This window comes from Chrysemys picta, chromosome 8 (assembly GCF_011386835.1).
Source record: "Chrysemys picta bellii isolate R12L10 chromosome 8, ASM1138683v2, whole genome shotgun sequence".
Classification (NCBI taxonomy): Eukaryota; Metazoa; Chordata; order Testudines; family Emydidae; genus Chrysemys; species Chrysemys picta.
Genome location: NC_088798.1, coordinates 60,135,164 through 60,150,376, shown reverse-complemented (window position 1 = coordinate 60,150,376; position 15,213 = coordinate 60,135,164). Strand labels below are relative to the sequence as shown.

At 50.3% G+C, this 15,213-nt stretch overlaps 1 protein-coding gene and 1 long non-coding RNA gene across 3 annotated transcripts in view; one reads left to right on the top strand and one right to left on the bottom strand.

Annotated features, from left to right (window-relative positions):
• The window catches only part of TNR (tenascin R), a 293,152-nt gene that overhangs the window by 10,089 nt on the left and 267,850 nt on the right, over nt 1-15,213 (bottom strand). Inside the window, exons 11-18 of the mRNA XM_005304219.5 lie at nt 12,521-12,784; nt 11,116-11,382; nt 10,024-10,143; nt 8,591-8,734; nt 6,099-6,218; nt 4,348-4,491; nt 3,550-3,680; nt 1,963-2,095 (exon numbers count right to left, since the gene is read on the bottom strand). Of these exons, the coding sequence (XP_005304276.2) occupies nt 1,963-2,095; nt 3,550-3,680; nt 4,348-4,491; nt 6,099-6,218; nt 8,591-8,734; nt 10,024-10,143; nt 11,116-11,382; nt 12,521-12,784 (1,323 nt within the window). The remainder of the gene's footprint in view (nt 1-1,962; nt 2,096-3,549; nt 3,681-4,347; nt 4,492-6,098; nt 6,219-8,590; nt 8,735-10,023; nt 10,144-11,115; nt 11,383-12,520; nt 12,785-15,213) is intronic.
• LOC135973086 (uncharacterized) overlaps nt 1-15,213 on the top strand; it is a 156,939-nt gene that overhangs the window by 64,656 nt on the left and 77,070 nt on the right. The gene's annotated exons all lie outside the window — the stretch shown is intronic.

Sequence of the window (15,213 nt, the reverse complement as noted above, 5' to 3'; positions counted from 1 at the left end):
GAGAGACTTGTCATGTATAGTACTAAACACACAATGAAATCTGCTTCAAAGACACACACGTTGTAGTCCCTGGTGCTTTGTGAAGACCACATTTCTTAATTTATATTCAGATCTTTAAAATCGAAGCTGACTTTGAAAGAAATTTCAAACTACAAATTATAAATAGTGTATTGATTTTTTTTCTTTTTACCATTTGTATACAATTCCCCCAGAACCTTATGCAAATATGAAAGACAAACGGAACAGACAGCTATTAATATGCCAGGAAGAATGAAAGAGCCCTGTTATATGTGAACACAAAGAAGCAAAACATCTTAAATAAAGGTGTTTTTTTTAAACAAACCAACAAAAACAACCTATTGTTCTCCTGGAAAGTGCCCAGATATGTTGCTAGAGTAAATGTAATGCAATGCCCTGGCTCTTAAACAAGGGAATGGTGGAAGCAACCGCATTCTACAGATCTCATTGTTTCATTGTTTATCCCCAGATGCTTCTGCTTCATAGATATATTAGAAAAGAAACAGGTTTATTGTGCTTGTTACTCGCTTCTATTTTCATTTAAACCTACTTCTAACATGTCTCTCAGGGAAGAAGCCATCTACAGTACGTTCTCTGACTCTGTATAGGGTCAGATCCTCAGCTGCTGTAAATCGCAGCATAATCTCCCTTGTCAATGGAGCCTCGCTGATTTACACCAGCTTGGGATCTGGCCTTGTTTGTTTTCATCTTGAACTCAAGTTCATCCCCAACAAGTATATCTACTTTTCCATCCCCTCTCGCATATGCTGTAATCCTTTGTGCCCAATGGAGTCGAGGCAAGAATAGCGTAAGAGGCCCTGATCTATAGATATATCAGACAAGAAGGGTTTTTGTTGTTGCTAGCTTCTGTTATCACATAAAAGCAGGTTACAAGGCCTTTCCATGTGCCTTGCCTGGTGTGTATGTCTGCAGCGGATTTAAAGGGAGCTCTTTTAATCTAACTATGAATACAGAGGAAGTGATTTCAGCACTGTAGAGTGGACAGCATCTTCAGGCTTTTTCTCATCTCTTTTGAAGAGCTGAGGTACAAATGTAACTGGATTCAGCTCTGCACAATGTGCATAGTGCCTATTAAGTGCTGCTTTCTGAATAAAACTCTCCTACACTGGACGCTATACTCAGCCCACATTTTTAACATGAGTGTTTTCAACATGCAGTGTTTCAGGGCAGACTGCTTCTAGTAAGCACTCTGACAATAGGGCCATGGGGACTGTGAATCTTAATCAGCTTAACGCAACATCCATTTCATGAGGGTAGAATATTTAATAAATAGGACTACTCTAAAGAACAGGAAAGCAGTGCTGTCGGGCAGTCAGAACATCACAGGGACTGGTTCTGGCCTTACACTGGTTGTACATCGTGGTAATTCTATTGACCTAGGTGGAGTTGTTCCTGATATAGATCAGGATGAGATCAGAATCATGTCCATGGAGTTTAGAGATGGAAAAGACCTGTTAAGTCATTTAGTCCATCCCCTGGTCACTACAAGAGTATGCCCTGCACTGAATGTTCTAATTCTTTGGAGCAGGAGCAAGAACAAGGTAAAAGGATCTGTTTGAAATAGGTGATCTCTGTATTAGACATGGGGCCTGAATTCAAAGCCTGGATCCGAATACCCTTGGACAAGGGCAGAATCCAGATCTGGTTCCTATCTCTGGTTTACGCCCTTTATAGGGAGAAGGGAGGGTAATGCCTGTGGTAATGAAAGTTGAGATAGAACTTAAGTCTTGGCTTTATGTATTTGGGTGAGTTGAGGGGCAGGGGGCCAAGGCCCTGGAACATGAGCGGGCTTGGAGTTAGGGGACGAGTTGTCTTCCTTAGCACTGGGAAGTAATAGGCAATCTCCTTGAGACACTCAGGGGAGACTGCGGCTGGCGCAGCATTGCACAACTGGTCAAACGAGGTGGGGAATAAACTCCTGACCTGTGATGAAGCTGGTGGAGGTGAATCCACTCCTCATCGCATCCTGGGCTGCCTGCAAGCGTACGGTGTATTCCGTGGTCTCCGAAAGCCCCTCTAGGCGGATCCAGGTGTCCTCAGCATCGACTATCAGCTCCTAGATGCGGGTCACAAAAGTAGGTGGAAGCCAAGAGGTGGAACCCAGACAGCATGTAAAGAGGGAACAGAAACCAGGAATTTCTATAGTGCATGCTGTCTGACTGAGGATCTTAAAGCCATTTACACCCGCTAATCTCTCAGCACCCCTAGTAGTATTACCTCCCCCATTTCCCCAAGGAGTAAACAGAGAGAAAGTGACTTACCTTAAGACACAGTATGTTGGGGCAAAACAGATTAGACTCCACATCGCCTGACTCTTAGGCTTAGCTTTAGCTGCTCAGCCATGTTTCCTCTTTGAACTTCAGCCCAGGGGAGATTTAGGGTGACTAGACAGAGCAAGTCCTCCAGAATACGGGGTGATGTGCAGATGCTATTCATGGTCCCTGTGTACATGGATTACTGATTTCCATAGGCCCAGGGAACATGTTGTGTAACCTCATTGGAAGGCAACTGAGGTGCTTCATGGAAAAATGAGTAGTTCAAAAAGCCTCTTCAATTCCTAATCATTTAGCATGAAGTTCAGCCCTCGGCAGAGATCTATGTACTACTTACTCTATTGGAGCGGTGGTGATGGGGTTAAGTGGTATACAGGCGATTTCCTATTCCTCTGCAGAGAGGTGTATTTCACTCTTCCCTGTAGACAACTGATGGTCTGTTTACTGTACCTGCTAGGACCTGAATTCAGGACATCGTCTTTCCCTTGAAACAGGGCATCTCTGATGCCCAAAGCAGTGTAAAGAGTGGAGCTGGCCAGCTCTGTTAACCAATTCCTAGTCTGTGCTCTCTGTTGTTTTAATCTAGCTGGTGTTCAGCCAGATCATGTGGCTCTTATTGAATCCCTTACTGAAATGCCAACATCCTACGTCACTTGCAAACTAGTAATACTGTCAAAGGAAACTATTAGGCATGTTTGCAATGACCTATTTCTGATAAATCAATGTTCATAGGCAGGTTTCTTCTACATAGTCAGATATTGACACACTCATAAAATGATCAAACACACTGTGCTGTAGGGTAAATTAGTTGCCTGCATCTCTCTTTCTACTCTCCCCAAAGATAAGTATCATATTAGCCTCCTTCCATTGCTCGGGTACCTTTCTCCAGGCTCCAATGACTAATTTTCAGAGGTTCTGAAATTTTCTCCACTACTTCTTCCAAACATTCTAGGTGTATCTTGCCCATTTGGACCTGCAGATGTGGGCACTGATTTTTGTCTCCATCTCCTGGCTTACCCCAGGGATTGTGATCTATCTAAGCATTATCTAATAGTAGTGTCTATGAGGAAACTTGTGTCTGTCATCCGGGTCAGCCTGAGCCTCAGTATTTATGTAAAACCCTCAGAAACATTGTCCTTCCTCTGGTGACTTGGATTGACTCATTTATTAGTCTCCCCCACCACACCAATCTCTGGTTCTTGTTTTAGTGCAAGCCCCTTTATCAGTGAAAACTCACCTTTCGGCTTCCATCAGTCGATCTATAGGTCATGATGTAGTTCTCGATCTCTGCCATTGGAGGTTGCCATGAAAGGAGGGCGCTCCGGCGGGTGACCTCAGTGGCAGTCAAGTTAGTCGGGGGATCCAGAACTGCAAAGGTCAATAGGAACCCAGGGAATTGGGAGTCTGACACACTAGCATTGCTATTACAGCTGATTGAAACAGCATGCTGGATCCATGAATCATGGTGACAGGAGTGCTGGCTGAACCACAGAAGTCTGGGATTTCTCACAATCCTGTGCTCAGCCCATCCATCCTCTTGCTCTCCAGGACAGTTTGCCCACCGCTAGCTGGAGCTCCACTTACAGGGCACTAGGAACCAGATAAATATTCTCCACATGGACTTTTTTTGTCGTGCAATTGCTCTGAACTGCATGAAGCACAATGTCTGTCAAGTAGCTATTTAATAGTGAAACAGATCCCATTGTTCTCCTGTATACAGCCTTACGGCAATGGGCAAGAAAAAGATCTGATAAGGGTCTCCTCTGGAAGCCATCAGGAAATCTTATCTGGGGGATCAGCAGAAAGGAACTGCTGAGTGTTTTAAAAGCATCTTCCTGAACCTGACATCTCACATATATCAGTATAGTCTGGTTCTTATACCATGCCTATCATCATGGTATCTGTGTGCCTTTGTGGTTCCTGAGCACATAAAACAGACTGTTTAACAATTTATTTGGCTTCTGTTCCCCAGCTGGACAAAATAAAAACCGCTAAGGACACCTAGTTAGAGAAGGGAAGAAGTTACCGTACGTACGAGTCGTAAAGTTGGTGCTGATGGTGCTGCTAGTGAGAGGCCCATTGGTGGCATACATGGTGACCATGTAGCTGGTACTGGGCATCAGGTTGATCAGCTGGTATTCTTGGTTGGCACCGTCCACTAGAATGGTCTCCCCTGCAACTGAAATCAGATGGACCTGGGAGCTTGGACTGAATACGGAGCCCTTCTGTTGTTAAAATATGACTAAGAAAGAACCATTTGAAACAAAAGCCTATCATGGCGGGTTGCCTGGGCACAACAGGTGGCATTTTACCATGTGTTGCCAGCATGTCTCCGCTCTTTGGGTGAATGATGTCCTTCTTTCTTCAGATCGCAGAAGAATGAGAATGGCCATTGCCCACACTCCTTACAAAAACCATGCCAACACCTGGCCCGTACATAGCACTTCCCATCCCAGGTTCTCCATGCAACTTACAAAGAACATAAGAATTATGATCACCATTTTACAGCTGGGGAAACAGGCTTAGAGTTGTGGAAGGTCACAAAGCAAGTCAGCAGGATTAAAACCCAGCTCCCTCCCCCACTGGATCATGCTGCCTCCTTTCTTGCTACTAACTTGTAAACTCGCTGCCCTGCAATCTGTGAGCAGAGCAGTTTGGTTTGATGTTAGAAGCAAGCTTGGGCAGGAATGGGTTTAAAGCAACAGATGTAAGAAAATGTCAATTTCAGCCTCCACATTGAAATCAATGAAAAAATATCCACCCTCAGTTGGTGGGAGTGCAGACCTCTCCCCCACCTTGCACCTGCAGAAATTGGGTAGCACCGGCCCTGTGGCAGGGCAGGGAGCCCTGCAGGGCCAGCAAAACCCCATTCTCTGTCTGGGGATGGAGCCATTCAGCGGCGGGATGGCCTCCTCATGGCCAGTAGCTTGTCCTCTTCCTTGGCCAGGATCTCTGCTGTGCCAAGCCATGATCCCTGGCACCTTGCGCTCCAGTGTCTTGGGCCCCTCAGCCATGCAGGGAGCCCCCTGTAGCCCTGCTGTCAATTATGGGAACCCCCTATAGCCTCCCTTTATTTCCCTCAACTGTGAAAATCAAAATATTTAAAAATTGGGGAAAAAATAAAAAATAGAAATCAATATTTATTGTTGAAATTGTAAAAAAAAACAATAGAATTCAGCCAGGTCTATGCATAGGGAACTCTCTCTTTGCCCACTGGCTGCATCTTCTCCATTTCCCTCCTCTTCAGTACTGGGGCTAACTGGAGGCTCTCTCGTATTCATGTCTAGTTTTGGTGAGCTGGGCTAGCTATGAGGGTGTCTGGAGCTCAGATTGCAGGGTCAGCCTCAAGATTCCTTGTCCTCAGAGTGCTGGGGCCGGGAGCATCGCAGAGGGGGGATGGTCCCTGTTGGTACAGTGTCAGGGCACCTCTCTCTGGATTGACAGGACACTCAGGCAGGAGTAGGCTGGGTAATGTGTGTGTGAAAAAGTCAAGCAGGAATAGATATCAGTTTGAAATCAGGGCATGGCTGGCCCCTCTGCCATCCTGTCCTACCTTTTCTGGTCCTTGCGTGGCTTTGCCAACCAACCCAGAGAGCAAAATCCACCTTCTAATTTCCCATAATGATAGAATCCCTTTAAACCAGCTGTCTGGGAGGGGGTCAGGCTAATTAATTAATTTCTGATGCAGCTAATAGAGTTTAGCTAATGGCGCTAAAGCCACGTGCAAATCTCGCTGCTTACAGGTTGGAGGCAAACCAGCTCGGCTTTCCGGCTTCACAGACGTACCCGTGTAGTGCGTTAGCACAATGACGTAGTTCTCGACTTCGGAAAGAGGCGGGTTCCACTGCAGCAGGGCTTCTGTTGGGGTGACATTGGTGGCAGTCAGACCCAGAGGGTGGTCCATGGCTGAGAAGGAACCATAAATTCATCAGGGGATGGGTGTGAAAAGGAACTGGACTCTTTGGGGGTGAGGGGTGAATTCCAGATTAAACCCCAGGAAAACCTTCCTAACAGTAAGAACAGTAGGACAATGGAACAGACTGCCTCGGGAAGTCATTGATGCTCCTTTACTGGAGGTGTGCAAAAGAAGGCTGGGTAGACAACAAATCCTGCATCTTGCAAGGGGTTAGACTAGATAACCCTTGCGGTCCCTTCTAAACCTCTGGTTCTATGATTCTAACTCCACTGCATATGGGTTCAATAGTTTCTATTCCTGCTAGGCAGATTTTTTTTAATCCACTGGGGCTTTTTTATGCTGCTGCTGCTAACTCTGTGGGGTAGAAAACCCTTGGAGTAGGTGAAATTTCTGCTCTTGCTTCCTACAGGCTACTCACAGATCCCCATCTGCCCATGGCTATGATGCATTCCGACCAGAAGGGCTGTTACTGACAGTTGGTACTTTCCTTAGGAAAGGATGTTTTAGCATCAGCCAATCAACATCAGCTTCTGTGACCTGCCCTCTGGCTGCACCGTGGCCACACTGTGGATGCATGGTTCCCCTCTGCACTGAGGCAGGCAGACTTTCTAAGGGCTTTTGTTGGACATATTTAAAAAGTCCATGTTGGGCCCACAGGAACCTTGTTCGCTGAGTGGAGCTTGGATCAGGCTGGCACATGTGTAAGCAGAGTCTGGATGAGCTCCCCTGACATCTAGTGGTGAGCTATGGAAAAAGACTTCAGAATCTGATCTCATTTGCATGGACACACCCACCTTGCCAAGGTGCTCAGCATGATGGGATTGCTTGCCCAAATGATCACTTGTGGCTGGTGTTGGATCCCCAGTCTCCTTATTATTGGGACAGGAGTAATAAAGAGTTGTTATCCTTGTTGTGTGAACCGAGGGCGGCAGAGCAGAACATATCCCAGTGGAGGGACTCACCCTCAACTGAACAGTACTTGCTAGGCAGGGCACATGGGTTCTAAAGCCCAATGAATGGAAAGAGGGTGGGAACAGGTACTTGCACCTGGTGGGGGTGTTTCCTGTTTAAGGGTCCTAGACACCATTTGACCCTTCCATAGGGTGACAAGACAGAAAATGTGAAAAATTGAGGTGGGGGTAATAAGAATGTATATAAGAAAAAGACCCCAAAATTGGGACTGTCCCTATAAAATGGGACATCTGGTCACCCTACCCTTCCACTCTCCATGGTATAATAAAAGAGCTAATATAGACTCAATTGAGGGTCTTGTTACAGCCTGCAGAGCTGAAATCATGGATACTGATGTCTAAGTATTAGACCTACTTTGGGACAGTGTCTCTATTGCAAGAGCCAGCACAGGTGTTAAGTGGTGGGGGGGCCCTGAAGACATCTTGGCAAGTGGGCAGCTGGCAGAGAGGTGTGGCAAGCGGCTAGCAGGGCAGCTGGTGAAGAGGCGTGGGCAGCTGGCGGAAAAGTGTGTCAAGTGGCCAGCAGAGAAGCTGGTGGAGGGGGCCAGAGCAGAGCCCCGGAGAGGCGTGGCAATTGGCCTTTGGGGTGACGAGCGAGTGCCCGAGCAATGCAGCATGTAAGGTGCCTCCTTACCCCCCCTGCCTTCCACAGAGGATGGGATGTGAACTCTGTGGATGAACCTCTGAACTCTGGGGCTGCACTGGCCAAGGACAGCAACTGTGAGTGGGGTACTGAGAAGGAATGGGCATGTTAAAGGGACTTTTGGGTTGCTGAACTTAAGACCCTGAAGGGAAAAGGACACTGCCCAACTTACCTGGGGGTGGGTCTTTTGCTCACGGTTTGTGTTTATGAACCCTAGTTGCGGTGTTTTCCCAGATTAATGCTGAGTTAATTCTCTCCTTTTATTAAAAGTTTTTGCTACACTCAGACTCTGTGCTTGCGAGAGGGAACGTATTGCCTCTTAGAGATGGCCAGAGGTGGTGTGTAATTGTTTCAGGTCACTGGGTGGGGGCTCGAGCCTGGTTTTGTGTTGTATTGCTGAAAAGGAACCTCTAGATACTGAACCCGGCCCTTGTTGCTGCTGGCTCCACCTGGCAGAAGGGTTACACATTGTGAAGTTATTTCAAAGTGTGGCAATAGCATTGGATGCCTTCATAGTGCCCCTTTCCCTGAACCAGTAATGTGCACCACAAGTCACCAGGAACAGAGGTTACAGTTATGGATCTGAACCGCTTTTAAACTATGGTCATCCAAACAATGAGGTCACCCTGCAAGTCAGCGGCAATCCTGGCTCCCTTGTCCCCACTCCTCTTGCCTCTCCGCACATCACGCCCTGCCAGAGAGCGTGCACAGCACAACCTCTGATCTCGTCAATGGAAATGTCCCCCACCTGTATACACGATGCTGGAGACCCGCTCGCTCTCCTCCCGGCCCCGCACACTGCTCAGGCTGATCTCGTACTTGGTCGCTGGCTGCAGGCGGCTGAGGTTGTATTCAGCGACGTCATTGGCGACTGCCGTGCTGTCCGCTCTTCCTGCAAAGCGCGGGCAGAGCAAAGAGCTTCACGGTCGCTCGTCAGATCGTCCTGCTCTGAGCAGGAGCCTAAAGAAGCTCAGGCTGCAGTGCAAGGAGCATAGACCCAGGCAGAGTTCCAGGGTACAGGCAGGTTAGGGGATATTGAAAGTATGTACTTGGAGGAGATGCATGGACAGTAATGTGAGTGGCCCTTTGCCACCTGCCTTGCAAGCCCCAGTGTAGAGGGCATGCCGGGATAGTGGGGATATGCCCATTGTGGGTTGGAACAGCCCCATGGGGCTGCTCTAACTTATGCCGGGCTATTTCATCCTCTGGAGCAGTGTCAGATCTGGAGGGCTCGCAGCCACCTTTCCCTTGGGCTGGTCCTCAGTGCCTCGCATCTCACAAGGTGCAGCAGAGTGGATCAATAACACTGGGGCCAAATTCACTCTTTGTTCTTGTTGGCTTTGGCACCAGCTGCTGGTGGCAGGATGCCTGATGTCAGGGAGAATGTAGCAGTGCGCAGTGACGGCACTGTTTCCTCCATTGACTTTGGGCACTGCATTGGCCCCTAATCTGGGCATCTCTATCTCTGGTTTAGTTCCTAGCAAGACCCCAGAGTTGCTCTGGAGCTGTTCTAGTAGGGTGAGATCCCTTAGGGTATGTCTGCGCTGCAGCTGGGAGCATGCATGGATAGATGCCATGCTAGCTCTGCTTGGGTTAGCTCGCTCAACAGAGTACTCATCACGGGGGTCTGGGTGGGCTTATCCTTGGGAGGCTGGCCTGAGCCACCACCTGCACCACTGCAGCCACATTGCTACATTTAGTGCACTAGCTCCACCAGAGCTAGCGCATGTCTGCCTACCTGTGCTTGGAAATGTGCTCCCAGCTGGGTAGACACACCCTGAGAGAAAGACTCAGGACCTGTGTCTGAGAGGTGCTGTACCCTCACCCCTCCCATAGGACCTGTTCCCAGCAGGTGTGGAAGTTAGAGCTCTGTGTGTATTACCAGCCACATCATGGTGCGTCCCCAGGGGGCTTTAACTTATTATGCCAAGGCTGAACTGACCCACATCAGTTGGGCAGAGGGTTTTGGTGACTGTGGAGGTGGCCTGATCAGTGGATAGGAAATGTCTGCCCCCTCTCTCATTCCTACCATGCACTCTGCAGTGCTGGCTTCTCCCTATCGTGTACCTCCCCCTGTAGTCATGGCTTGTGAGGTGGCTGGCTATTATGCTATGCCAGAAGCCACCCATTAGAGCCCACAGCCAGCTTTGGAACAGCCTTTAGAGCAGGCAGTTGAGTTACCTTGTGCAGATCGGTAGGACACTCTGTAGTGGTCAAAAGTTGTGATAGGAGGGGCCCAGAAGATCATCACTGAGTCCTTGGTTACATTGCCCACAGTGAGGTTCTTCGGGGGGTCGATCCCTAGAGGAGACAGGCAGAGGCCAGATAAAGCCTATGAAGCAGTCACGGAACACTGATTGCTGGCTGAACCAGCGGTCGATCCAGCCAAACACTCTTGCATGCAGAATTTCGTAGCACAGTCACCCCAGATGCCAGAAAGGGGGGCTACGTCTATTGGACTACTCATCTGTAAGAAAAGCCAGGTTATGAGGACAGTATGGGTGTATGCAAGACAACCCACCAGGGGGTTTAAATAGCCAAACTCAACAAGGAATGCTGACATCGAACCCTATTCTACGGTTCAAAACCCGCCACGGCTCTGAATGTGAGCTGGGGAAACAAAAGGCCTGGTGCAAAGCTCAGGGAAAGAGTCTCACTGACTGACTCCAAAGGAAGGTCTGAATGCTCAGCCCCTCTCTGGAGCTCTGCCGTGTGTCTGGAAATGGGTTAGCTCCCACAACTCCCATCGCTCTAAGCCCATTGTGCGTTTGTTTGTGGCTGCTTTATCCTAAACTGGAAGGATGAGGTTGGCTATAAAGCAATTTCAGACCACAAGCTAAACACGTTCATTTTTTTGGCCACGGTGGAGATTCCAGGATTAAGGGAGGCTAAACGTTTAATCCCCTTGTACTGTTTTGGGTTCTGTTGCCAAGGCAAAGACAAGAACAATACGAAACTGGATATGTAGCGTGCTGCAATGGGAGCCCAAGGCGGATTATCTGGTTCTGGAGCATGTAGAACCGGAGGCCTGGGACAAACAGTCTAGCTATGGGGCATGTGGAATTGGAGCCTGAGATGAATAATCCCTTTAAAATAATGATCCGTAGAGGCAGCAACTTTCTTTTGTAAAGATAAATTATTCTGTTAGCTCCAACTCTGGAGGATGGTTTTGAGCCAGGAGTCTCTATTACCTCCCGTGTGTATCTTGGATCTCTTCTCCAGCCGGAGATTAGGCATGAGCATTATACCCCATCAGACAGCTGCTGACTTTACCTGTTGTGATGGAGCCCACTATGGGCTCGGAGCTGACCAAACCATGCACAGCCACCAGTGACACGATATACTCCGTAGATGGCTGCAAGCCAGACAGGGTGGCGTGTCTCTTGGTGGCATCTAGTGTGACCTGCTTGGTCTCCTCCTTATCTCTGGGATTGTAGTTCAAGATAAACCTGTCTGCCGGAGGAGAGGGGTCACTCCAGGTGATGTTGAGGCTGGAGGAAGTCACATGAGAAAAGTGCAGCTGTGTGATTGGTCGGAACCCTGGAAACCAAAGAGAGATGTTGCAAGTCTGTCATGGAATGATTACGCTCAAGTTGCATATGTCAAGACATCCATCATACAGAATTAATAAGATAAAAGTCTCATTCATGGAGTGTCCCAGGCAGAAGTATGGCTACATGCTGAACCACTTCTCGCTGGGTTATGTCACTATGTGGCATGATGCTACTGTAAAATACTGGGATTCACTGCCCAGCAGTGCCAGATTGAGAGGCCAGCCCTGTTCTCTCTATTAACTTGAACCGGAGTTGAGAACAAGAGGAAAACTGAGGAAAAAAGGGTTTCAACCCACAAAATAAGCTCCACCCAGAGACGACTGGTACCTGCTGAGAGTGGGAGGGGGGCACAATTTAAAGATTCACCCCCCCAACAGCTTGAGTCACGCTCCGCCTAAGCACACCCCCCCCTTACCCTCAGCGGCCCCTCCCTACAGCTCCCAGCTGTTTGCTGCTGCCTCTCCCCGCAGCTTGCAGCTCACCAGCTCACCAGCTCCAGGATCTGCTGCACAGGGAGGGGGCCTAGCCAGCAACCCGTGGCAGAAATCTGGGGTGGGGGACACATGACCCCGCGTACCCCCCCATGCATCGCCTCCTGCTCTACCTACAATAGTCGCCAGACACTCTCAGTGGATTGGGCAGATATTCAAAATCTGATCGTGTGTACTTGGTTCCTTGAGCATGGGCTCTGCAAGCCCGGCCCCGTTGACTGAGTCAAAAATGGAAGTGGAGGTATCTCACCAAGGCCACCCCCCATGGTGCTAGAATGAGACATCCCTCACAGTAAATGGTGTGGATCTGTGATCCCCCCACCCTTCTTACAGGCTTTCCCAAGCAATGACACAGTGAACGATGCTGCTATTTCAGTGATCATCACTGGGTATCTGAGTTCACCACACAGATGTATGGGCAGTTTACACCTTTTGGATGAGCTGTTCCAGACTTGGGCAGACATCTCTGCATCAGTTATGCTCAGCTCACATTTGCAACCATAACAGTTAGAGACCCCCCCCACCCCCAAATAAAATGTTGAGATTTGGGAGCACAAGATGTCAGGTCAGGAGATGTGCCAGCACATTGCACCAACCTGAGCCCTGGCAGAGTTTGTCCCAGCCCCTCCCTACCTGTGAATGCATCCACTGTGGACTCCAAACTCTGCTGACGGCCTCTCTCGGCAATGACTGAGATGGTATATTCTGTACCGGGATCCAGGTCTGAGAGTGTCAGCTCAGACTTATCCTTGGGTGCTGTCACCTCGGAGGCCATTCCAGAGGCTGGAGTGAAGGTGATGCGGTAATGGTCTATGGGGCCCTTGGCCTGGGTCCAGGCCAGGGAGATAGACGTGTCCGTGGAGGCTGTCACCACGAGGTTCTGAGGGCTGTCAAGCTCTGTAGGAGGAGATGATTATGAGGTAAATCAGTGGCTCTCAACCTTTCCAGACTACTGTACCTCTTTCAGGAGTCTGATTTGTCTTGCAAACCCCCATGTATCACCCCACTTAAAAACTACTTGCTTACAAAATCAGACATGAAAATACAAGTGTCACAGCATCCTATTTCTGAAAAATTGCTTACTTTCTAATTTTTACCATATAATTATAAAATAAACCTATTTGAATATAAATATACTTACATTTCAGTGTATAGTATATAGAGCAGTATAAACAAATCATTGTCTGTATGACATTTTAGTTTGTACTGACTTTGCTATAACTTTTTATGTAGCTGGTTGTAAAACTAGGCAAATATTTAGATGAGCTGATGTATCCCCTGGAATACCTCTGAGTACCCCAAGGTTGAGAACCGCTGAGGTAAATTGTAATGCAAGCCACAGGCAGGGCCAGCTCCAGGCACCAGCCCACCAAGCTTGTGCTTGGGGTGGCACCTGGAGGGGGGCGGTGCGGTGCTCCGGCTCCAGCCGCCGGGGAGAGCGGAGCCCCGGCTGGGCTCTCTGGCCTCCCCCTGGCGCTCTGGCCGCCACTCCGCCCTCCCCCCGGTGCTCTGGCCACGGGGGAGAGCGGAGCCGCGGCGGGCTCGCCGCCCTCCACCCGGCGCTCTGGCCGCCGGGGAGAGCGGAGCCGCGGCGGGCTCGCCACCCTTCACCCGGTACTCTGGCCGCCGGGGAGAGTGGAGCCGCGGCGGGCTCGCCGCCCTCCACCCGGTGCTCTGGCCACCGGGAAGAGTGGAGCCGCGGCGGGCTCTCCGCCCTCCTCCCGGCGCTCTGACCGCCGGGGAGAGCGGAGCCCCGGCCGGGCTCTCCGCCCTCCTCCCGGGGCTCCGGCCGCCAGCGGAGCCGCGGCAGGCTCACCACCCTCCCCCCGGCACTCTGGCCGGTCGGGGAAAGCGGCCTGCGGCCGGGCTCGGTGCCCTCCCCTGCTGCGCTGGGGGGAGGGGGGGAGGCTTTTTTGCCTGGGGTGGCAAAAAAGCCAAAGCCGGCCCTGGCCACAGGGCTCAGCACACTAGAGTTGTGCTGGTTGAATTGTGTACACTGTAGCCCAGCAGAGCCGCTGAGCATTGCTGAACGGTGCATGGCTTCCAGGCATGCCCAGAAGTGACTTTATGATAACAAAGGAGTCTCTGGTGTGTGAATCAGCTGAGAGGGACAGGCAGGGGAGCTGGCTAGTGCTTTTGGTACATGAAGTGACACTCCCCTAGTCACAAGACCTAAGCACACTTACGAAGACTGTGGCTATGGCTACACTAGAGAGATGACAGCGACGAAGCTGCCAGCTCTCTAATGTAGCCACTATAAGCCAACAGGAGAGAGCTCTCCCATCAGCTTAACTACTCCAGCCCCCGCGAGCGGCGGTTCTGAAGGCTGTCAAGCTCCTGTGTTGTCAGGAGAAGCATAGGCACGGGAACTAAGGATATGGGGGGTGCTGCAGCAGGTTTTAGGCAGGGTCCCAACCCCACCCCTGGGCTGTGCTCCTGGCCCCGCACGTGGGGTCCCGGCTGCCACCCCATGCCCGGGGCTCCGTTCCCAGCCCTGCACACAGGCCCCGTGCCCAGGGCTCTGCTCCCAACCGCACATGCAGGGTCCCGGCTGCTGGGCCCGCGCCCTACCCCAGCCTTGGCTCTCTTACCCCTGTCTCGGTCCCATCCTCCAGTAGACAAGGCCTTGCTCCCGGCCCCAGCTGCGGGGGGGGGGCATGGACAGGGATAAGGGGGCTGGCTTTCAGCATCCCCGCTAGTAAAAGTGTTCCATCACCACTGTGGAGACGCTCTCCTACCGACATAGTGCAGTCCACATCAGCACTTACGTCGCTCAGGGGGTGGTTTATTCACATCCCTGAGGCTGGGTCTACACTACCCGCCTGAATCGGTGGGTAGAAATCGACCTCTCGGGGATCTATTTATCGCGTCCCGTTGGGACGCGACAATCGATCCCCGAATCGACGCTCTTACTCCACCAGCGGAGGTGGGAGTAAGCGCCGTCGTCGGGAAGCCGCAGAGGTCGATTTTGCTGCCGTCCTCACAGCGGGGTAAGTCGGCTGCGATACGTCGAATTCAGCTACGCTATTCACGTAGCTGAATTTGCGTATCTTAAATCGACCCCCCCTGTAGTGTAGATGTAGCCTCAGCGACATAGATTATGCCGACATAAACCCTAGTGTAGACACAGCCTGTGACAGGTTAGCTGGCAGGATCCTATAGCAGAGGCTGCACCAGGCAGCATTGGCTCTCCCTGGCTCTGCACAGGCTAAGGCTGGATGTGGTTTAAAGGAAGCAGTGCTGTGCTTTAAGAATGATGCTAGTGAGTACCGTGCTGTGCGTTTTATTTTGCATGTTTATAGGGCTGTGATCTGATGGCACATGGA